This window comes from Odocoileus virginianus, chromosome 30, assembly GCF_023699985.2.
Source record: "Odocoileus virginianus isolate 20LAN1187 ecotype Illinois chromosome 30, Ovbor_1.2, whole genome shotgun sequence".
In the NCBI taxonomy this organism is placed as follows: Eukaryota; Metazoa; Chordata; class Mammalia; order Artiodactyla; family Cervidae; genus Odocoileus; species Odocoileus virginianus.
In genome coordinates this window covers 21,976,527-21,999,955 of record NC_069703.1, presented here as the reverse complement: position 1 = coordinate 21,999,955, position 23,429 = coordinate 21,976,527, and the positions used below count along the sequence as shown (strand labels likewise).

Sequence of the window (23,429 nt, the reverse complement as noted above, 5' to 3'; positions counted from 1 at the left end):
CCAGGGCAGGAACTGCTGTTGCAAAATTCTTCCTCCCTGAGATGGTAATGGGATGCAATCTGGGCGGCCCTGAGCCCGAGAGGCGGTCCGCAGGCTCTGGTCAGAGCCACAGGGTTGCTCAACCACCGCAGAGGCTTTGGCAGTCTGCTTGAGGCAGAGGGGCCAGGAGTAGCACGCCTCTTTGAGATTGTCAAGTCTGCCCTACAGCCCAAGTAGGGCAGCTAATCACCTAGCCACAGAACGGGGTCCACACCTCTTCTGAAACAGCGTTCTCAGGACTACCATAACTGGATGACCGCTGTGTGTAGGCCTAGTCGCTCAGTCATGTCAGACTCTTTGCGACCTCGTGGACTGTAGCCCACCAGGCTCCTCTGTCCATTGGGTTCTCTAGGCAAAAAGGCTGAGTGTGTTGCCATCCCCTTCTCCAGGGGATCTTCCTGACCCAGGGGTCGAAGCTGGGTCTCCTGCATTGCAGATGGGTTCTTTACTGTTTGAGGCACCAGGGAACTCCTACTGAGTAACCATAATTCGGGTAAGACTTCTTGAGCAGGCAAGGGACACAATCTCATACCATGGAGCTACAAGTGTCCTCATCAACTGTCTTTAGTATTGAAGTCTAGCTGCAGAAGCACTGCAGAGAGAGTCACCTAGACTCAGCCCTTCTTCTGAAATGCTCAGAACTTGGACCCACCAAGTCACCGCAGTGGTTGGAAGGAAAGGGCAGAGAGCCTCAAGCCTCCCCTCAAGCCCACCAAACCAGATGCCCTGGGGAGTAACTGGTACTCCTGCACCCTGTCGGTGAGAAGGTATGACATATTAATATAATCTCTTTGGGAAGTAACTCTGCCATTTCTTAAAACTTAAACATATACTTACCATACCTTGTCATTTCATGCCTAGGTATTTACCCAAGAGGAGTAAAGGTATATCTCTACACAACTATATGTACACATGTGATGAGAAGAAACTTACTTGTAATAACCTTAAATTGGAAACAACCCAAGTATCAACAACAGCTGAATGTGTAAACCAATTCAGTATATCCATGCAGTGGAATTACTACTCAACAGTATTTTATGATAAAATAATTATGCCAAGTGAAAGAAGGCAGATAATAAAAAGTGCATACTGTATGATTCTTTTTGTACAAAATTCTAGAAAGTGCAAACTAGTCTCTGATGACAGAAAGCAAGTAAATAGTTGCCTGGGGATGGAGAGAGGTTGGGGGTAGAGATGACAAAGGGTACAAGGAAACTGGGGCTGAGGATGATGTGTCTGTTATTTTGAATACAGTGATGGCTTCAGGGTGTATATGAAAGTCAGAACGCATCAGATTTTATGTAAAGTGTATTATATGTTTATAGTACCTGAAGAAAGCTATTAGAAATAAAATACAACATAGACCCCCAAAGCAGACTCCAGACAGGAAGCTCCCCCGTGTCGTGAAGGGTGGGCTGACTAAGGAATGAGGGTGGAGGGGAAACACCTGGACCACCGAAAAGCCTGACAGCTCTGCCAAAGTCACCCAGCTCATCAGTGGGAGATGCAGGGTTAGAACCTCTTTCCTGACTGCCACCCCGGCTCCTTCCACCTTCCACACCACGGTCTGTCCACTCAAGCACTGTCTGCCTTAGACGGCAGGACTGATCAGACCAGAGGGCTGGCAAGGGCCAAGGGGAGGAGTCAGGTGGGATGGAGCAGCCAGTCCCGGATGGGTCTCGATCAGAGAACCTGGGCGTCTCTCCTCTGGGAGCAGGGTGGGCAGTGGCGCTCTCTCTTCTTGTAGTCCACAGAGCAGGCATGGCAAACCAGGCCTCCGCAGAGCCTGGGGAGCAGATGCAGAAGCGTGGGTGCACATGCGTGCATACGTGGGGTGGGTCATGAAGTTCGCGCATCTTTGTGTCTGTCTCTGCATTTCTCATCTTCTGGCTGAATGGCCCTGGGTCTACCTCAGGAGGCCTTCTCTTTCCTAAAAGGTGTCCTGATGCCCCACCCTTCCCGGGTCCTCCAGGTGGCAGGTTCTCCTGATGGCCCACTGTCCTTTCTCTTGCTGTCTGCCCTCTCACCATGTTCCCAGGGCAAGGTGAGGACAGCAGCTTCCTTTGGACAAGAACTCTCTTCCCAGATGAGATTAGCTGGTCGATTAAGCAGTCAGCTCCTGGAAGGGTCACCCTGTCCCGTCTTGCTCAAGTCCATCCCTTTCTACAGTTCTTGCTCATGTCTCTGCTAAGTATTGGGTAAAATGAGTGGCCAGCTTCAAGAGGCCTTTCACCAAATGCCTAGTTCCTGTGTCTTTCCCTTCTCTGGAGTGGGCACGGGGCTGTGGGCTGGTGGAAACTGGGCTGTCCCAGAGGAAGGATTCTGTACCCCACCCATTACCTGCATGGGTACCGCCGAGACAACCGGCCAAAGATCTTGCTGCAGACGACACAGCATCCAGGGGCCACAGAAGAGAGATGCTGGACTTTCTGCCACAGGATATCCTTCTCCCTGATGGGCAAGTAGAGGTGGGGACACACACAGACAGAGAGAGGAAGAAGATGATAGAGGAAGAGAGAAAGATGGAGATGCACAGATGGAGAAATAGAAACAGGCACACAGAGACAAGAGGGAGAGACAGAGAAAAACAGAGGAAGTCACACAGAGATAGACACAGAGAGACAGAAGGAGATGCGGAACGGCGGAGCAGAAAGACAGAGACCCAGAAATGAAGAGGGAGACAGGGAGGGAAAGAGATACAGGCACTCAGAGAGAGAGAGAGAGAGAAAGGAAGTCAGGGAGTTGGAGATGGAGACAGACACACAGAGGAGACAGGGAGATCGTTGTGGAGGGAGAGAGAAAGAACAGGGGAAAATGCAGAGACAGGACAGAGCCACAGAGACAGAGACATACGGAGCAAGACGGAGAGACCAAGAAAGAGGCGTAGTGAGGGAGAAACGCAGACAAGTGAAGGGACAGTGAGACACACACACCGGAGAGATCCGTGAGTCTCCAGTTTTTCTGGGGAGGTGGGCGATGACACTCAGGCTGCCTTCACCCAACATAATCTTGACCCATTATTTAAGAATCTGTTCATATCCCGCCTCCTCCAAGAAATGCTCCCTGATCCCGAAAGGCCTCAGGGGGCACACAGGCATGATTTAAACACTGAACAGTCCAGAAGGAATTATATCAAAAAGAAATAGATATACCTCCTTCCCATTCTCAGTGGCAAACCACTTCTTACATCTTTTAGGTTTTTTCCCTTGATATTACTTCCATATTTAAGTAATGCACTCATACTCCTCCACCTTGATTTATCAAGAGAGAGTATCTTTCATAGAGCTCCTTGATATCACAGGATACAGCCTATTTATTACCATCCTTACTAACTCCTCCTTCCTCTCAATGCAGTTATATCCCCATTTTTGGTTCCTTTTTTGGTTACTACTGGAATTTTATAGAATATACCCAAAGATTTATTTCTCTCTCATTAACTGTTGTTGTCTATTAACTATAGACAGCATCATACAACTGCCATTCTGTAACAAGATGGTGTCAGCATCCCTTCTCTTCAGCGCTCCTCCTTCTCCACCTCCTAATTTGTCATCTACTCTTGCAACATCCAATATGGTAGCCATTAGCCATATGTGGATATTTAGGTATATGTTTAACTTTTTGTCTTATTATTATTTTTATTGAATGAAAGATTCTTTAAATTCTACAGTACTTTACAATTTTCAAAAGTTTCACATACACGATAATGCCATAATAACTTCCTTTAAAACAGTCCCCTACCCCTATATTGCCCCTCCCTCCTCTCTTTTTCTCACTGGAAACCACTAGTTTGTTCTCTATATCTGTGTCTGCTTCTTTTTGTTTTATTCACTGGTTTGTTGTATTTTTTAGATTCCACATATAAGTGATAAAGTTAAATAAACTTAAAATTTCAGTTTCTCAGTTGCACCAGTCACTTTTGAGGTACTCAGTTGCTACCAGAGACTCAGTTCAGTTCAGTTCAGCTCAGTTCAGTTGCTCAGTCGTGTCCAACTCTTTGTGACCCCATGGACTGCAGCATGCCAGGCCTCCCTGTCCATCGCCAACTCCCGGAATTTACTAAAACTCATGTCCATTGAGTCAGTGATGCCATCCAACCATCTCATCCTCTGTCATCCCCTTCTCCTCCTAGCCTCCTAGTAGCTACCATATTGGACATGGCAAATGCAAAACATTTCCATCTTCACAGGAATTCCTGTTGGATCCTATTATATACTTGACACTGTTTAGGTAGTAACAGTTAGGTTTGTTCTATAATTATAACTGTTTTCTGTGCTTTACCTTTAGATTGATTCTAATATTGAAAATAATCAATGAACAGTATTTACATTACTAGACAATATATAAATACATTGCGTCACCTGGAGCTATGTTCTGTGATATTTCCTTTCTTGGAAATTTTTATTTTTCTGGAACTTTCTAATGACTTTTCTTTGCTCCTTGCATGACTTGCATTTAACATAGCCTCATCTGCACCCACCCCCTTCTTCATCATCTCAGATATTCTACTGAAGCTTTTTCTCTCCTGAGAACTCCCTCCTGGGCACTCCATACTTCTGTTGTAGTCTGAACTGACTACTTCCTGGGCTTGCTGTTCACTTGTCATCATGGGAATTCCCTTTCCATTCCTCATGGGCTAGAGCTACTATTCCTGAGTTCCACATCTTCTCCTTTCTTGGCTTACTTCCTTGTTTCTCTGGAGCACATCCTTAATTAACTTCCGAAGAAAGTCTGTGTGGGATGTGAATTTTATGCAACCTATCTATCTGAAAAATGTCTTTCCTCCACCACCTCCCCACTTGCTTCATAGTTTGGCTGGATGTAGAATTCAAGGGCAAAAGCCAGTTTTTCTGAGAACTTGAAAGCATTACACCATTGCATCTTAACCATTGAAACCTATGTCTCTGAACCCTTAGAATTTGTTGAGTTCTATTTCTTTTATAAGTGGACCTGTCTTTTAGGATATTCTCCTTATCTTTGTTTTAATGAAATATCACAATGATGTATCTAAACGTGGTTTACCCTGCGCCTTTCCTTTATTGTGCTGGTTACTCAGTGAAATCTCTAAATCTGAAAAACAACTCCCATAAGAACTGGAAACGTATCTCGTATTTTTATTGGATAATCACCTCCTTTTTATTCTCTCCTTTTTTGGAACTCCTGTCAGTTGGAGAAGTTATTAGAACTCCTGGATTGATTCTCTGTGTTTCTATTTCTCTCATGTCTTCATTTATCTGTGCTTTCATTATACATTCTGAGAGACTGCCTCATCTTTTCCAATCTGAGTGAATTCAAACATTTCAGTAATCATATTTTTAATTTCCAAGAATGTTTCTCATCTTTTGATGGTTGCTTTTCATAGCATCATGGAAGATGGATCTTTTTTGTTTGTTTATCTTTGTCACTCCCCTCTGTTTTCTAGGCTCTCCTCACATGTCTGGGAATCCTCGGTTGTCATTTCATGTTTAATAAAGAGGTGATAAAAGCCGTTAGAGCTCCAAGGCGTAGATGAGGATGGCTGCCTAGTAGCCTCACTTTAGGGCAGATTGGGCAGGGTGCTACCTGCCACATCAACTTTTAATTATTTGCCTGATGATAGACCCCTCACTCTTAGATGTTCTGTAGTTGGGGAGGCAGGCAGAAGGTACTGTACATTGTACACTCCACAGCTGTATAGAGCAGGATGTACACTGCTCTTTCTAATGACTTTATCAGTGAATTTTCCCAGTTTCTGCCCCACATCCCTTCTGCCATCTGTGTTCTTGGTGTCTCTGGGCCCTGGAGTACTAACTTGGGCTAAATTCAGTATCCGCTTCTCCATCTATTTTCTGGCTTCTGGAAATTAGCTATTATCTCTCATTCGTGGTTGGCTCCTCCAACTTTCTCTCCGTTTTATTCCTTTACAATCATTCTAGTGAGATCTCAGGAGAGAGGCTGGATAATGTGTGGTCACCTGATGTGAAGAACTGACTCATTTGAAAAGACCCTGATGCTGGGAAAAGATTGAAGGCGGGAGAAGAAGGGGATGACAGAGGATGAGATGGTTAGATGGCATCACTGACTCAATGGACAGGAGTTTGAGTAAACTCCGGGAGTTGGTGATGGACAGGGAGGCCTGGTGTGCTGCAGTCCATGGGGTTTCAGAGTCGGACATGACTGAGCGACTGAACTAAGTAACTAACATGTGGCCAGTCTACCATCTTGACACAGAAGTCAACCTTCTTGCTCCACCCTCCTTTTTTTTTTTTGTGGCTTAGGGCCATGTCTTCCATAATGCTTCTGGGAGGGACATTGTACAGTGTGGCTTGTGACCTTGTGATTAATTTCTTTAGCACGAGGAAAAACATTTGTCTCTCTTGGTGAACTGCTATTGCTCCTTTGAATGGATGGTGAAACTTTCTGCATTTCTCTTTTTCATCCTGCTACCAAGATGTTCAGAGTTAAGTTTTAAACCTGATACTTCAGGAGTATCTTTTTCATCTTTCAGGAAACCTTCTATTTTTCTTTAACAATATACATATATATATGTCTCCCTCCGTCTATATGTCTTATTGTTAGCCACCTTAAATTCTTTTGTGAGATAAATAGCTAATTTTTTATTAGCTTCTTCCCAGTTGACAGCTCCTCAGGGGAGATTATTCCTTAAATTCTTCTTTCTTTCCTGGCTGATCTCTCCCTTGTCTCACCTTTAATCACTTGGATTTTGTGCAAGAGGATTTATTTCTAGGTGATCCCTCAGTAGCCTTCCAGTTCTAAGGGAACCTGAGTCCAACAGTCTCTTTTTTTTCTGAATGAAATGAGAGAACACTGTGTATCTGGGAACTATCTCCTCACTGGACCAAAGGGTAGAAAGCAGGTTTTACGCATTTCTTCCTACCCTTCAGCGAGTTTAGTGGTTTGGGATGAATCCTGGTGAGCTCAGCCTCTGGAACTCAGGACAGCTGATCCAGGACAGGCCACAGGCCCAGTGGTCTGAGGAAGTCCAGCAGGCAGGCAGGTATAAGACACGAGATTACCTCCCAGCTAACCTCTGGGCTCCTTTCCCTTTTCCTAACCTTGGTTGGTGCGTGTGTTTGTGGGGGTTGGAGGGGGGCTTGCCTTAGAGGCAGAGGACTCTATGCAAATTTGTATGCTGTGTGTCCTTGGTGGCCAAGTCAACCTCTCTGATCCTCAGTTTTCTCATGTGTGACATGGGGATAACAGCAGAGGTGGCTGAAAGAAGAAAATGAGTTGGTATACACAAAGGTCCAGGGGGCATGCCTGACACCATGCCCTCTCCTGCACCCCACCCCTGGGTCCCGCCCTTACTGAATCAGCTCCAGCACCCGACTCTTCATGGCTTGGACCAGGTCCCGCTGCCCGCCAAGCTCCTTCTCGTACACGGCGTCCTTCCTCTCAGCCTCCCGTTGCTTCTGCTCCAGCTCCGCCTGCAGCAGGGCCCTCTCCTCCTGACACCTGGGCACAGAGGAGGGCTGAGTTCTGGGGGGACGGTGCAGCATGTGTGCCTGAGCCGGGCTGAGTGACAGGAGCCCCACTCAGGAAGCTGCTGGTGCCCCTGCAGCTGAAGTGCACACACACACCTTACAATCACAGTACTGCACACACACACCACATATAACACACAACCACAACACACACAGGCACACACACTACACTAGACACTGCACACACAACATAGCACACACACACTACACACTATACACACATGCCACATAACACCCCACATACCATACAATCACAACACAGCATACACACGCCACATACAACACACATTTGCAACACATACAGGGACACGCGCCGCACTAGACATCACATGCACTACACACACTCAGAACACAGCACACATACACTGCACACTACATACACCCCACACACCATACATTCACAACACAGTATGCATATACCACATATAACACACAATTGCAACACATATAGGCACACACACCACACTAGACACTACACACACATACACTGAACACACAACATAGCACACACACACTACACACTATACACACATGCCATATAATACCCCACACCCCTCATACCACACATTCACGGCACAGCACACCCACACCACATAGAACAGAAATTCACAACATATACAGGCACACACACCACACTAGATGCCACACACACGTACACCACACACAGTCACTACACAGCAGACACACTACACACACCCCACACACCATACATTCATAACACAGCACACACACAGCACATATAACACACAATCGCAGTGCATACAGGCACACACACCACACTAGACACCACACACATACACTGAACACACAACATAGTGGGCACACACTACACACTGTATACACACACCACATAACACACCACACACCATACATTCACAATGGCGCACACACACACTACATATAACACACATTCACAACACATATAGGTACACACCCTACACTAGATACCACACACACATACACCCCATACACAACATCCCACACACCTCACCTTCACAACACAGCACACACACCACATACAACACACATTCACAACACATACAGGCGTGCACACACCACACTAGATGCCGTACACACATACCACCAACACTCATAACACAGCACACACACACTACACACATACCACACACATCACATATGCCTATGCCACACCCCCACTAGACATACACACTCACAATATAACACATCACACACACACAACTCACACATAACACACACCACACACATGCACATAACATGTACACCACACACACCACACATGCACATACTTCACACGTACTCACAACACATCACACACCAATAACTCCTACGACACACCACATACACTCACCACCCAACACACACATCACACCAAACAAAACACTGTGTGACCTGACACCTACAGACTGACTCATCAATCAATTAGAGCAATGAAAACAGGGTCTAGCCTTGCATGTACCTTTAGAAAGAACAAGCCAGTATTTTCAATTGTTTTCCTTCTCTCTCTTTAACATTTTCATTTTAAAGTATAATTTTCTGGAAAGGCATGCTCATAATCCTGGCTGATCTCTGGGGGGAAGTGGGTGTCTGGGAACACAGGCTGAATGGGCAGCGCCAGCTGAAAACAGCTGTGGTGTTTGAGGAAAGCTGTAAGTGATGTAGGATTTGAAGTGACTTTTTGGCTTTAAAATATTTTGAAAAATTGCATTACATTGTCTTTTCAGCTAAAAAAAATCATATTAAACGTATGGCTTTCTTAAATTTCTGTTTCAGTTTGGGCTTGGAAACTCCTCAGTTCTGTTCTTGCCTTTTCCTTTTGTCTTAGTGGCTTCCTAGAAGTTTCTAAGAAATCTAATGGACTAGAAATAAAAAGGTCCTAGCTCCAGGCCCTCACCTCTTACTCCATTGTTCAGACAGGTGGGTGTTGTAATGGTGGTGTCTGTTCTGTGACCTCTGGATGTGTGTGTGTGTGTGTATGTTTGTGTGTGTATACCCACGCCCCTAGGGGAAGAGGCTTGACAATGAATTGAATTATTAATTTAAGAATTTCTGCCATAGCATGCTGCAGGGAGGAAAACTGGGTGGGCCATGACATCAGATGAACAACAGCTAGCCACCAAAATTCAGAAAGGCCAGTCCCTGCAGCCGTAGGGAAGAGTGACTTAACAAACATTTGAGCCCTCAGCCTCTTCGTTTCTTAGTATTAGGATGTCATATTCCTAAGCTAAGCTACTTGCCCAGTGATCCCAGGGCCTCTGGTGTGGGCAGCGCAGGCCCTAATGTGACCACTGCAGTTAGTCAGTGTCTTTGCGGTTAGAGGGAAGATTTATTAAGCACCTGTTATTAAGTCACTTCAGTTGTGTCTGACTCTTTGTGACCCTATAGACTGTAGCCCGCCAGGCTCCTCTGACCATGGGATTCTCCAGGCAAGAAATTAAGCACCTACTGTGTGCCAGTGACTTTGTTAGGTGCTGGAAATTATAGCAATGCCTAAGGTTCTTGGTAGAGCTTATAGCACATTTGGGGCAGTGGTCAAAATGAGTGATGGACCAATAAGATAATTAAGTGTGTGACAACGACAAAGGAGGGGCAGAGACACAGAGCTGAGGGAGCACTCAGGAGGTCTTAGACAGGGTGACCTTTAAGCAGATCTGAAAGACAAGGAAGCAGCCTTGCAGAGCCAGCGAAAGGGACATGCCAAGTTCTGCAAGTTGGGAAGAACTTGGCTTGTTTGAGGAAATGAAAGAAGGACACGCGAAACTATTGGGTTGGCCAAAAAGTTTGTTTAGTTTTTTTATAAGCTTTAAGGGAAAACCTGTATGAGCTTTTTGGCCAATGCTATACAGGGGTTGAGGTGGGGTGGGGAGGCAGAAGGCGAGGCGGGAGGTAGGCAGCAGTCCTCAGTGCTCCAGGAGGAGTGGACTTTGATCTCAGTGCCATGGAAACTACTGAAGCATTTTAAGTATTTAAGGGCTTCCCTCCATAGCTCAGTCTGTAAAGAATCTGCCTGCAATGCAGGAGAATCGAGTTCCAGTCCTGGGTCGGGAAGATCCCCCGGAGAAGGAAATGGCAACCCACTCCAGTATTCTTGCCTGGAAAATCCTATGGACAGAGGAGCCTGGCAGGCTACAGTCCGTGGAGTCTCAAGAGCCGAACATGACTTACAGACTAAACCACCACCACCACCACAGACACTCCTAGGGCAAGAGGTGTGGTCTCTTAACACGGAGGGAATTAAAGTCTATTGAGAATCTACTATGTGCCTGGCACTGAGCTTGGTGCTTTATGGCCTTGTTTCATTGAACTTTCACAAATTTATGTGACAGGTGATATGATCATCACTTTATAGGAAAGAAAACAGACCTTTAGAGGGGGAGTAACACTTGCCCAAGGTCACATAACTTGATAAGTGGAGGGAGCAGAAATCTGAGAGCAGGCCTGCCCAGCTCTAATCTCTTGCCTCCCCACACTTGCATGCATGCAGGACCCTGGCCACCAGTGGTTTGTGGTACCAGGGTTGAGTGGACAGCAGGTAGGAGAGTGGGATGGATCCTTACGGTCCTGCAGCAGCCTCTGGGGAGCTCAGTGCTGCCACCCAAGACGAGGGGAAGAAGGGATGTTTACCTAGTTCCCCATCTGAATACCTTCCACTCGTACCTGTCTTAATACCATCTGCTTTGAGGTTAACCCAGGGGGCAGATCTGCTTGGAAAGAAGATCTCACAGAGCATCTGAGCTGGCAGAGAGTCAACCATCTCCTTTTGCAGATCAGGGACCTAAGGCTGAAGAGGGACCCAGGGCCACACAGTCAGAAAGCCAGGAAGCGGGTATGGAAAGGCCCAGGTATAATTTTATAGCCCTGGGTTGGTCTGCTCTGGGGCCTGCTGCATCTCCCCTGAGGGTCTAGCCTGGGGCTCTGCACCCTGCCCATCCTGAGTCCATTCTCCCCATCAGAGCCATCCTTCAGAAACCCAAGTCAGACCCTGAGACCCTTCTGTTCACGACCCTGCTTCTAGAGCACGTGGAGGTCTCTGCTCCAGCCACATGCCTGCTTGTCCCCAAGCTCACACCTCCTGGGCCTTTGCCTCTGCCAGTTCTCCTGCTTGCAGGACTCCTCTCGAGATACCTGCCTGGTCCAGCTTTGCCTGTGGTTGGAATTTCTGCTCAAATGTCACCTCCTCAGAGAGCGCTTCCCTGACTCCAATTCTAGATGACTCTCCTCTCTCTCTCTGGCCCCCGCAGGGCCCCTGACTATCTAAAACTGTATTTCTATTTGTTGATCTGTCGTCTGTCTCTGCAGGCCTCTGAGAATAGATGTGCCTGTCCTGTTCCCTGCTGTGCCCTCCCCGCCCGTGGCCACAACGGAGGCAGAGCGAACATTGTTCACTCTCTGCCTGGGCCCCATAGCCCTTCTCACTGGTGGGGACACACTGTCACCAGCTCTAAGCCCATGGCTCCTTTCCCAGGGGTGCGGGGTCTAAGTTCCTGGCTCCCAGGAGGCAGAGGGGCACATTTTTGTCCCAGCCTCAGAAGCTTCTGTTACTCACCACCTGCATTCCAGTGACTCTCCAGTGGGTCCTCCAGCCCAGCCTCTCTCCTCCACTCCACTCAACCACCCGTCCAAAGCTCCACTTGGGGTCTATCAGGGGTCTCGAGCTTGGCAGGCTCCAAACCCAATGCCTGAGCTGTTCCTGCCAGCCGGCTCCTCCACACAGTGACTCTAGCTTTCCAGTTAGTCAGGCCAAAGGCCTGGAGTCAGTCTCAACTTCCATCTTTCTCGCCCCACATCCAGTGCCTTGGGAAGCCTGACTTCAGAATCCAGCTGCTCCCTGCACCCCCATCGCCCCTAGTACATCCCAGCTCCCCTTCCTCATCAGTCTCCCCACTTCCAGCTTGGATCCCCTGTAGACTACCTCCATGGAGCCGGGGGCATGAGTCCTTGAAAGCACAGGCCAGCCTGGAACAGGCACACCCGTGCAGACAGAGGGCAGATTAGTGGTTGCCCAGGGCTAGAAGGTGGAGAAGGGGGTTGGGCAGTGTCTGCTAATAAGTTCCAGGTTTCTCTTTGGGGTGATGAAAATATTCTAAAATTGATTGTGGATGCACAACTTTGTGAACACACTAAAAACCCCTGAATTGTTTTTTAAATGCAGAGAAGTGTATTTTTAATAAGCAGAGATACATCATGTCCCTCCTCTGACCAGGAGACTCAGTTGTTCAAAGTCATGCCAAAGCCAAGGTCCTCTGATGACACGCTAGGGTTTCCCATTACCCACCTGACCTTTTCCTGCATCCTGTCTCCCTTTCCTGCCACTGGGGCTATAGTGGCACTCCTGATGCCATGCCCATTCCCACCACAGGGCCTTTGCTCCTGCCGTTCCCTCTGCCTGGAACATTCTTCTATCACATATACAAATGGCTCCTTCTCACTTCCTTCAGGTCTTAACTCAAACTTCGCCTTTCCAGGGAGGCCTCCCCTGGTGAGGCCACCTCATTTAAAGTATCACCCCTGTCACTTCCTATTCCTCTCTCCTGCTTTAATTTTTTTCTTCTTAGAACTCACCACAATCTGACATCCTGTGTATTTTATTTGCTTGTGTTTATTAATTGCTTCTCCCACTGGTGTGTAAGCTCCACAAGGGCAAGCATTTTGCGTTTTATCCTTGAAAGTATCTTCTCTCTCTCTGTCTGTCTCTCTCTTTTCCTGTTTGCCTCTCATTTTCCAGTTCCCTGTCGTACAATCTTTCTTTCACCCTCTTGACCGTCATAATCATAACTATCATAGCACACAGAACGGGCCTGGCACAGAGTGGGCATGTGGAGTGTTTGTGGAATGACTGGGTGATGAATGGGATAACAGGGGCAGAACAGGGTCTGTGAGACAAGGGCTTGCCCAGCCTCAGGGAGCAACTGGGGCTGGGTGGTCTTTCCAGAACCTCCCAGCTTCTCCCTGCAGCCTGTCTTGGTCCTCAGAGATGGCCTTGGGTGGGCAAGGTCCCTGCACTCACTTAGGGTCTGAATCATGGGATACTTGGCTGAAAAAAAACACAGGACTCAGCTGAGCATCTGGTGGTAGGAGTCCCTGGGGGCCTTTCGGGGTTGGCTCCTGGGTCCCAGGCCTCTATGTGCCTGTTAAGCAGTCAGTAGATGGTTCTGTGATTCAGTCTGAATCACAGCTATGCAGGATCCCCTGGGTTAGGGCAGGTGTCAGCCACTGGGAGGGGCAAGGCCGGCGGGCAAACCGAGGGACACAGACACCAAGGGAGAGACACATGGTGAGGCTGAGTCAGACCAAGGATGAACTTCGCGAGGTGTCATAATTCAAAAACAGTGACCGAGAGTGTAAGAAAACGAAAGGCTGAGGGGGAAAGCAGAGACAAGTGTCCACTTGGGACCCCTGAGGTGGATGTGATGATGGGAAGATGAATGTGCTGGTTGCTGAGAGAGGGAGAGATGGGGTGGGGGACTGGTACACAGGCATAGGGGATGCCGGCTGAGGAGTGGCCTTTAGCCCCCTGGGTCTGGAGTCAGCTGCAGGGTCTGGATCTCGGCTCCTCCACTGACTAGTTGATGTTGGGTGAGTTGTGTAGCATCTTGGAGCCATAGCCTCCTCATCTATAAAATGGGGGTTCTTGAAGGACTGATCTCCTGAGGTTGTTAGGAGCAAGCACCTGGAAGAATGCCAGGGATTTATGTCCTCCGTGATGATACTTATGATGATGATGATCAAGAGGGTGAAAGAGAGATTGTACAACAGGGAAAAGGAAAAGGAGAGGCAAACAGAGGGAAAGAGGGAGACAGAGACAGAGTGGGGCAGGAATGTGGTGGAGGGGGGCTCTTCGTGGATGGAAAAGAGAGAGGAGAACCCAGAAGAGGCAGCAGAAAGTGGCAAAGGGGAGGGGAGGGAGGGACACATAGAGCTCTCCTGGGGCTACTTAGGGAGGCCAGAGAGGGAGGGTGCTGGCAAGGGGTAGCAGGAATAGTGTTCTGTATACCTCGGCACCCCAAAGTTGTGCCCTCACAAGGCCTGGTACACGGGAAGTGCTCAGAAGATGCTTGCTGGCGTGACCATGAATGCGAGCCTCCCGCCCCTTGGCCTCCCGACTCCCACACCCGGTTGTGATGTTGGTTGCCTAGGTTACCTGCTGAGCTGCTCCTGCAGTGCCTTCAGCTCCCCTTCCTGCTCCTTCAGCAGCTGCTCCTGGTGCTGGGCTTGCTCCTGGGTTTTCTGCAGCCCATGTCTGAGGCTCTGAGGGCGGGGACAGGGTGAAAGGAAATGGAAGCTGAAGGAGGAGGGCAGAGACCCCAGCCCAGGACTTGACCTGGCAAACACCCCCATGAGACCCCAGGTCATGTGAAACAGCCCTTGGGGGGAGCGCAGGACTGGGGACAGCCCTGGGAGCTGTGGTGCCTGGTTGTGCCCCTGGGTGAGCCTGGAGCCATGATTTCTTCCTTCACTAAAATATCCAAGTCACTGATGGCAAGCATCTGGAAGCCTCTGCCTAGGGAGGATGTTGGAGGAAGGCTTGAAAATAATTTGGGTGACCTCGAAGAGAAGCAGCCACAGGAGCAATGAGGTGGGTGGGGCCTGCAATAGCAGAACTTAGATATTGGGAAGAAATCTGCCAGTAAAGAGGGTTATGGATCTTGAGGACAAGCAACTGCCCTGAAGAACTTTTGGGAAGGGATTGCAAACTCAGATGCCTACAGGGGCTGGGCAGGTAGCAAGGATGAACAATGTGGGCCTGGTGTGAGGCAATAGGGAGAGGTGGGGATTGTGATAAATTGAAGAATGCATGTTCTTCATGTGATGAACCAAAGAACTTCAGATGGAATCCTCAAATCATAATGGTTCTGTGTTGACCAATACAAATTAGTCTATGGGCCGGAAGGGGCCCAGGGCCACCCTTGAAGACACCCGCCTATGGGCCAGGTTAGAGCAGGGAGCAGAGACAAGTACGGAGCTCAAATGTTCTCACCTTGATGACATCCTGCAAGGCCATCTCTGCTTGTTCCTCCCTCCTGATCACACTGGTCACTCCTGTCTGCTCTTGAGGCTTCTCTGCGGTGGAGTCTTCCTTGGTTCCCAGGCCCCGAAGGACCCAGAGCTGCCCTGGGATACTAGGCACCTTCCCATCCTGCTTGCCGCATGACACTACACCCCCTGTTGTCCCTTTGGGGCTGGAGGCCAGCAGTCTATGGATATGACTCCCCTCTGCTTCACCTTCATGAGTCCCCTCTGCTGTCCTCTGGCCCTCCACATCCAGCAAAGCTCCCTTGCCCTCAGCCTCTGACCCTATCACCTCCTTCAGGGTATCTCTGGCCCCCTCCCCCTGTCCCTGGATGGTGGGTGTTGAGTCCTCCAGGCAGATCCCTGTCCTTGGAGCTCCTTTCTCCTGGTCTTGCTTAAACTCCTCCCCCTGTAGTTCCCACATGCTCGGGGGGGACCCAAGGCTCCTGGGATCTTCCTTCTTCTTTTCCAAAAAGTGGGGATGATGCCTGTGTTGCTGGGACCTGGGAAGTCCAGCCAACCCATCTTCCCTGGGTGCATCTCGCAGACAGCTGGCTTGGCTTGTGTGTGGCTCCTCTAGGTGGACTTCTGTGAAGTTCCCATATGTGGCTGATATCTGCAGAGAAGCCCCAAACCCATCATCACTCTCAGCACCAGCTCAACATCCTGGTGCATGGGAGAAGTCACAGCCCTAATCTAGTGTGTTTGCTAAATATATGAATTCCTGAGTCCTCCCACTAGAAGTCTGATTCAGGAGATCTGGGGTAGGGTCTAGGAATCTCAGTGTTGACAACCTCAGGTGACCCGAGGCCTGGGCTTTCATCTCACCAGGGAGCAATAGTGCTTCTCAACGCCCTTTCCTTCCTCGCCTCCAGTCTGCATCTTCCTCCCTCCTTTATCTTCATCTTCTGCATCTATCTGATTTCCCCTAAGTCCTTCCCACCACTCTCCTCTGATCTCCCCCCTCCCCCCGAACTTGCCTTCTCTGTGTTTCCTTTTTCTGATCTGTAAAATGGGAATAATAATATCTCCTTACAGGGTTGTGGTGAAAGCTTAAATAGACCAACAGCCCCTAAGAGCCACCTCTGTCAAGAAGCCTTCTCAGCATGCCCCTGTTCCTAGGTGTGTCTGGTCACTACATTTAATGTGTGTTGCAATGTGTTCCTTTAGGGTCTGTCTCCCTGAAGAGATCTGGAACTCCTTAAGGTCCGAGATGGAGCTATATATAGTATCTGCACCCTGGTCCTGGAAGCTGGCGGGATGGTGGTGCAAAGCGAGCCGATGGAAGGATGAGAACCACAAGCTACTGCCTAGTGGGTGTGTAGCAGGAGCCTTGCCCTGCACTGCACCTGGGCTGATGCATCGTCACAACCTCCGCCCCCACCCCGTGAGACAGGACAAGTTTTGTGCCAAGGACTATAGCTAGTAAGGGATGGAGCTGGGATATGAAGCAGGCAATCTGGCTCTTTAGTTACTCTCTGAATTGAACTGACATGTTTGCAAACCATCCAGCAGAGGTGGTTTCCCTGGGCTGTTTCCTATAAGCTTCCAGTCACCCTCCCCAGGCATCCCTCCTCCCTGGGGCCCTCAATGGTGCATGCAGGTGCTGCCTGTGGTTCCTCTCTCTCTCTGGTAGATATCCTCACCACCTGAGGAATATAAGCCTATGCTACTGTGGCTCGTGAGCTCCACATGTTGGCCACTCCGTCTTTGTCTAGCTGGGTCAGGGCTCAGTTACTTTTCAACCTGGGGGTCCCAACAGAGATAAAGAAGAGGCAACTAGAGTGAAGGTTGGGAAGAGGCACCTCCTTCGGGGAATCTTTGGTCTTTCTGGGTCTTCTTCCCCGGGTCCGGCTGGAATTGGAGCAGTGGGACCTGAAAGTGAAAGTGGCAGGGAGACGCTAGGTCTCTCTCCAGCAGTGGCCTTGGTCTTTGGATGCAGGATACCCCACCTTTCCAGCCATCCATTCATCCCACCTACCCTCCCATGTTCCTGCCTTTCCACCCTGATGCATGCATTCCTTCTGTCCATCTACCCATGCATCCCATCTTCTATCCATCCTTCCATTCCATCCCAACATCCATTTATCCTTCCCAACAACCCACCACCGCCACCAAGTTGCTTCAGTTATGTCCGACTCTGTGCAACCCCACAGACGGCAGCCCACCAGGCACCCCCGTCCCTGGGATTCTCCAGGCAAGAGCACTGGAGTGGGCTGCCATTTCCTTCTCCAATGCATGAAAGTGAAAAGTGAAAGTGAAGTCGCTCAGTCGTGTCCTACTCCTAGCAACCCCATGGACTGCAGCCCACCAGGCTCCTCCGTCCATGGGATTTTCCAGGCAAGAATACTGGAGTGGGTTGCCATTGCCTTCTCCACCCCAACAATCCAAAAACTCTTTCATGCAGCATCATGGGACATCCTAAGATGACACTTGGAAGACAGAAGTCTAGGGAGGTGGAGAAGAGGGAGTTCAGGGAGCAATAAAGGAGGGAGGAAAAGATGGGGCTAGGGACTGAAGGCTTAGGGTTAGTTTGGGTGGGTGGTGGTACTGGGAGCAGGCATTGAAAAGAAGCTCCCCTCCATGCTGACCCCACTCACTCTGAGAACATGGGCCAGGCCCCATCCAAGTCTGGCCGCTGCAGGTCCAAGTCGAAGGTCATCCCGTTGAGAGCATAGAGGGAGTCCAGGATGTCTTCCCGGAGTTCAGGGCACACCAGAGGGCTCCGGGGGCCATACCATTCCCTGCATTAACAATGACCCACGCTCTTGGCCTTTGGTTCTGGTGCTATTGCTACCCCCGACCACAGAGAATCCACTTCCACTATACCCCATATCAGGATGGTTCTGCAGAACAGGGTTATGGGCCTTGGGGACCAGGAGGCCCAAGCATCACGATGCTACCTGGACTGGGACTCTAACCTCCCCCTCTGCCCTTTCTTCCTTCACTTTCCCTTTACAACCCTTCCTCTATTTGTCCTTGATATCAAATCATCCTTTTTGGGGTAAAGAGGCTCTTACCCACCTGGTAAGCTCTGGGTTCAGGAGGCAGAGCTGCAGGGACTCGGCCAGTTGTCCGTGGGCAAGGCAGAAGCGGATGAAGGCCCGGCCCTTCCCCAGTGGAGTCTTCAACTGAGAGTGCATAGCGGACAAGTGGGCAGATAGAGGTGTTAGGACAGAGGGAGAAAAGATGGAATGACTGAATGGTTAATGAGAAAGGGTGTCCTGGGACTCAAGGCTGTGGGAGGAAAGGGTACTGAGGGCAGGGCTGATGACAGGTGGGGACCAGCTGAGGGCTGCTATGGTCAGTGTAGTGGGATGGGTGAGAAGGGGGACCTCGGGCAGGCCTGTGTCCCCTCCAGCCCCCCAGCCATCTTTGTCAAGGGCTTAGGGGCAGGACCCTACCATGCCGGGGCTAGCCTCCCTGCCACCTGGCCCTGGATACCTTGTCCTGTGAGTGGACGAAGCGGACTGGCTCCGTGTCCCCCCGCTGCTGCCACAGGGCTGCACAGAGGAAGTCCCAGTAGTCTTTCCGAGGCCTCAGGAAGCTCTTCTGCTCTTTCTGGTCAAACTGGGAGCAAGAAGAGGGAAAGGAAAGTATGAAAATGCTTCCTGCCAGAACCCACTCTGCCATCCAGCACGCTGAGTGGGCATGTGGTGGCAGGGAAGGGGTTCGTGCAGACAGAGCCAGCTTAGGGTCCTGGTCTGCCCTAGCTGGCTGTGTGATCAGGAGCAAGCTGCTCGATCTTTCAGAGCCTTTGGTGTTCTCATTCATTCATTCATCGCAGAATGAATGGGGATATAGCAATGAACAAAGTAAATAAGTAAAACAGATAGTGCATTAGATTGCACTGACTGGTAAGGAGAAAAAATAAAGCAGAGAAAGGGAATGGAAAGTGTGTGGTGTGTGCATACATATGTGAGATGTGTGTGGTGTGTGTGAGTGTGTGATGTGTGTGTGTGGTGTGTGTTAAAAATGTAGATTAGGGTGGCTCAAGAAAGCTTCACTGAGGAGGTTTTATTCAAGTCCAGACCTGAAGGAAAATGTGCCATTCAAATTTCTGGGTGAGGAGCATTCTAGGCAGAGGGAACGGCAGATGCAGAGGCCCTGAGGCAGGTGCTTTCCTGCTGTGCTTTAGGAAGAGGCTGGTGTGACTGGGGTGCAGCACCTGAGGGGCAGACTGGCAGGAGACCACATAGGCACACAACATACACCACACACAAACAAACCTTACACGTACACGCACACTCACACCACACGCATCTACACGCACATAGAGAAGTAGGAAGGGGAGGTGTGTGGGAGGTTGGGGATGGACTGGTCATCAAGCACCATAGTGAAGAAAAATTAAACAAGAAAGAAAGTGAAAGTTGCTCAGTCGTGTCCATCTCTTTGCAACCCTATGGACTGTAGCCCGCCAGGCTCCCCTGTCCGTGGAATTCTCCAGACAAGAATACTGGCCTGGGTTGCCATCCCCTTCTCTAGGAGCTCTTTCTGATCCAGGGATAGAACCTAGGTTTCCTGCACTGTAGGCAGATTCTTTACCATTTGAGCCATCCAGGGAGGCCCAAATTAAACAAGGTGGGCATATAAAAGGTTCAGCTGGACACATAGTAGGTGCTCAATAAAAGCTAGTGTTACTGATGATTGAGGCTGTAACCAGCAGCGAGGATGGCCAGCCCAGGGACATCCATGCCTCTGAAACCTTTGTCTTTAGGGTGGGAGGCTGCCTCCAGCCCAGCCCAATCTTACCCTAGCCTTGCTCTGGTTCACTTTCCTCCAAGAGTGAGGTGAAATGTCTGGAGGATTTGCCGATTGACAGAGAGGAGGCCCCAGTGGCTCAGTAGTAAAGCATCTGCCTGCAATGCAAGAGACTTGGGTTTGATCCCTGGGTCAGGAAGATCCCCTGGAGTAGGAAATGGTAACCCACTCTGGTATTCTTGCCCAGAGAATCCCATCGACAGAGGAGCCTGGTGGGCTGCAGTCCCTGGGGTCGCAAAGAGTTGGACACAACTGAGTGTGCACGTACAGTCACAGAGACGAGGTAGTGTGTGGTCCCAAAGAGTGGCAGGGGCTCTTCCTTCAGCGCCTGGGAAACCATTCGGTTACTGGTTATTGGGACCTGGAGAGATGGGAGAGACGGGAGGGGAGGACCTACCTGCAGCAGAAGCTCCAGGCAGCCGCAGAGTCTGTGTAGCTCAGCACTGGCGTCTGTCACCGGCTGCCGCCCAGCCCCGTAGCCCTGGAGGATGGCGGAGACAGCAGCTGTGGGGAGGACGGTGGGACGTCAGACCTCAGAGAGGACTGGGGCTCCCGAGACCCCTCACCTCTCCCCAAGTGCCATCCCAGAGCTCTCTCTGGACACACTCACCCTTCAGGTCCCTGGTCATCTTGAGGACAGCCCCTTCTTCCGCCATGAGTATCTGAAGGACGTGATTCCTATGGTCTAGAATACTGGCCTGGGAAAGAGCCTCCGGTTGCAGCTGCCCAGCGCTCTCCTCATACAAAGGAAAAATCAGAGCCTAAAGAACAATGTGACATCTCTGGGGTCATATGGCGAGTCCACCGGTAGGAGAAAAGCCCAGCTCCTTCTTGCGAGGCAGGGTGGGAGGAGGATGGTGGGGTTCCCCCACTTCCCAGGGAGCCATTCCTGGGAGGCAAGTACTGTGCCCTTGCCTGTTACCTTGTCTCATTTGGTCCCCACAGTAACCCTGGGAGGTTATTAACTCCGTTTTATACGAGGAGAGGCGGGGCTCAGAGAGGGTGTTCTATCCAAAGTCACCAAACTCTAAGGGATGAAGCTAGAATTTGAACTCAGGTCCCTGCCCGCAGGGCCCATGCTCTCAACCCTGCCTGGCCATGAGCAGTCCTGTTAGGGCTCATGTGTGCAAGCCATGTGGTTGCTGGGCCGAGCCCCATTCCCCACAGGGGGCCTTGCCCTAATAGTCATCATCCTTGGGACACACATTCATTCTCTCCTGGGCCCCAGCTGAGTGGAAAATGTGTGTTCTTGGAGGAAAAGGAGGCAGGAGGCAGAGGCAAGGCAAGCCCCCAGAGAGAGGCCCAGGCTAGAATGCTGGGGTGTGGGGTGTGAGGAGCAGGGTTTTAATCCTGCTGCCCTCTCCCCAGGGAATCTCAGCCTGTTTGCCCCACACACAGTGGGTCTTGGGGCTCAGAGAGGAGTAATGTGGCCCCTAGGGCCCGTGGGCTTCTTCTCTGAGCTGGAAGTAAAGACAAACACAGGGTGGGAAAGCCAGGTGTCCTGCCTCCGACGCTGTGGTGGCTGGAATTTGGGGGTGAGTGGGAGTGAAGGAGCACTGGGACGCACAAGAGGGGAAGCGAAAAGGAAACGGAAGAGAGAGCGAGGGAGGCTGGGGGGATGGCATTCAGGGAGCATGGTGCTGAGAGTCAAGAGTCCTGCTCCTCCAACCTGGCCCTGTTGTGAGCTCACTGTGTGACCTGGGGCACATCCTTCACCTTTCGTGGGCCTAGATGTCCCCACCTGTAGACCAAGGGGTTGGATGGAGGGTCTCTGTAGCTCCTTTTAGCCCAGATGACCTCTGAAATCCACAAACACCTAGCTGGACTACCTCCCCTTCCTCACCTCTATTCAGGATTCCTCTGCCCTTGCTCCTGGTGTCACTCCCTTTCTCCGGCCACCCCAGAGACCCAGGGATCTCCTTGCTACTCACCTCGAAAGACCTGGCTCTTTGGGGCATGGAAAGCTGGGGGACTGCAGCCTCAGCCTGTCATCTGTGACTGAGCGCTCTGTACAGCCGCTCCCAGGAAGTGACTGCTGCCTGGGAAGTGACTCACCCCAGTCTAGCACCCTGGACGAAGGGGAAATCTTGCTCAGAGCAGGAGGAACGGAAGACTGTACACAGGGCAGAAGTGGTAAAGGCAGGGTCAAGGGCACCGGGGCAGGTAGTGAGACAGGAGACAGTTCCTCTTAGGCAGACCGGGGTAGATTCACTCATTGGCTGAAGAGGGATGGGGACCCAGAGGTAGAGGCAACTGCTGCTTTGCAAGTGCTTTGCGAGTTCTTTCCGCTTCTCATCAAGGTCACTTGCTCTTGTCTTTCTTCCTTATCGCCACCAGGTGGCACAAAGGGGCCATGATACCGCCCCCAGGAGCACCGCAGGTCTTCACTGACACTTGGTTGGAGTGTGATACAAGTGGGGAGAGGAGAACAAGGGTCCCACCACGTGTCTCCCTTCTCCACCGTGACTGCTGATCACCAGTGCCATCTCCGCAGTCTTGGGAATCACCCTAGAAAGGTCGAGAATGAAAGCACTGGCGAAAGGCTGTATCCAGAATGGCCTGGGTGGATTGCTCAGGTGGGCTGGGACTCTCCCACCCTGACTATGGCTCTGCCTCCTTGAGGCTGGGTTTTTTCCCCCCGTGGGGCCCCCAGGAGCTAGTATTGAGGGCAGGGTACAGAGCAGCAGGCCCTTGCGAGGACAACCCACTTTACCCACCCCCGCCCCAGGAGCCGCGCGGAAGCCCTAGCGCGCACGCGGTACCTAAGGTTGGCTCTGTCCTTCGGTGGGGACTTCCTGCCCGTCTCTTCTTCTCTGGGACTCGGTCTCCCGCGTGCAGAGGCTGCGTCCCCCCTCTCCGTCCCCCGTGTCCCCATCTCTCCCTCATTATCTCCCCTTATCTGCTTCTTGCCTCTTCCGTCGCGCCCGCCGGCGCTGTCTCTCTCCCGGCGGGTCCGCAGCCCAGGGTCCTGAGACCCCCGCGCGCCCCTCCTCGCGCCACCGCGCCCTCGGGTCTCCCTCCTCACTGGCTGCGTCCGGGCGCCCGTGTCACCGCCCCTCGCCCGGCCCCGCGCTTCTCGCTTCCTGGCACTGCGGGCCAAGGAGGCTCCGGGCGGGGACGGGCTGGGGGCATCGCTGGTCCCCTCCCGACGCCGCCGGC

The 23,429-nt window shown here is 50.8% G+C and overlaps 1 protein-coding gene across 1 annotated transcript; it reads right to left on the bottom strand.

Moving 5' to 3' along the window:
- Positions 1-1,334: 1,334 nt before the first annotated feature.
- On the bottom strand, positions 1,335-23,126 carry RUFY4 (RUN and FYVE domain containing 4). Its single transcript, XM_070458628.1, has 12 exons — positions 23,033-23,126; positions 20,881-21,007; positions 20,668-20,774; positions 18,954-19,079; positions 18,534-18,640; positions 18,110-18,253; positions 17,315-17,384; positions 15,478-16,125; positions 14,641-14,747; positions 7,345-7,491; positions 2,380-2,490; positions 1,335-1,825 (listed from the first exon to the last, which is right to left on the bottom strand). Exons 2-12 carry the CDS (start codon positions 20,924-20,926, stop codon positions 1,723-1,725), a joined length of 1,716 nt encoding a protein of 571 aa, XP_070314729.1. The 5' UTR covers positions 20,927-21,007; positions 23,033-23,126; the 3' UTR covers positions 1,335-1,722.
- Positions 23,127-23,429: the final 303 nt, after the last annotated feature.

Excerpts from the sequence above, each read along its gene's own strand:
- RUFY4 (XM_070458628.1), bottom strand. The coding sequence starts at position 20,926 with ATGGCGGAAGAAGGGGCTGTCCTCAAGATGACCAGGGACCTGAAGG. Across the intron at positions 14,748-15,477 it reads CCTTGCAGGATGTCATCAAG|AGCCTCAGACATGGGCTGCA; the intron begins GTGAGAACATTT and ends CCCCGCCCTCAG. Across the intron at positions 2,491-7,344 it reads CGGGTGCTGGAGCTGATTCA|GGAGAAGGATATCCTGTGGC; the intron begins GTAAGGGCGGGA and ends CTTGCCCATCAG.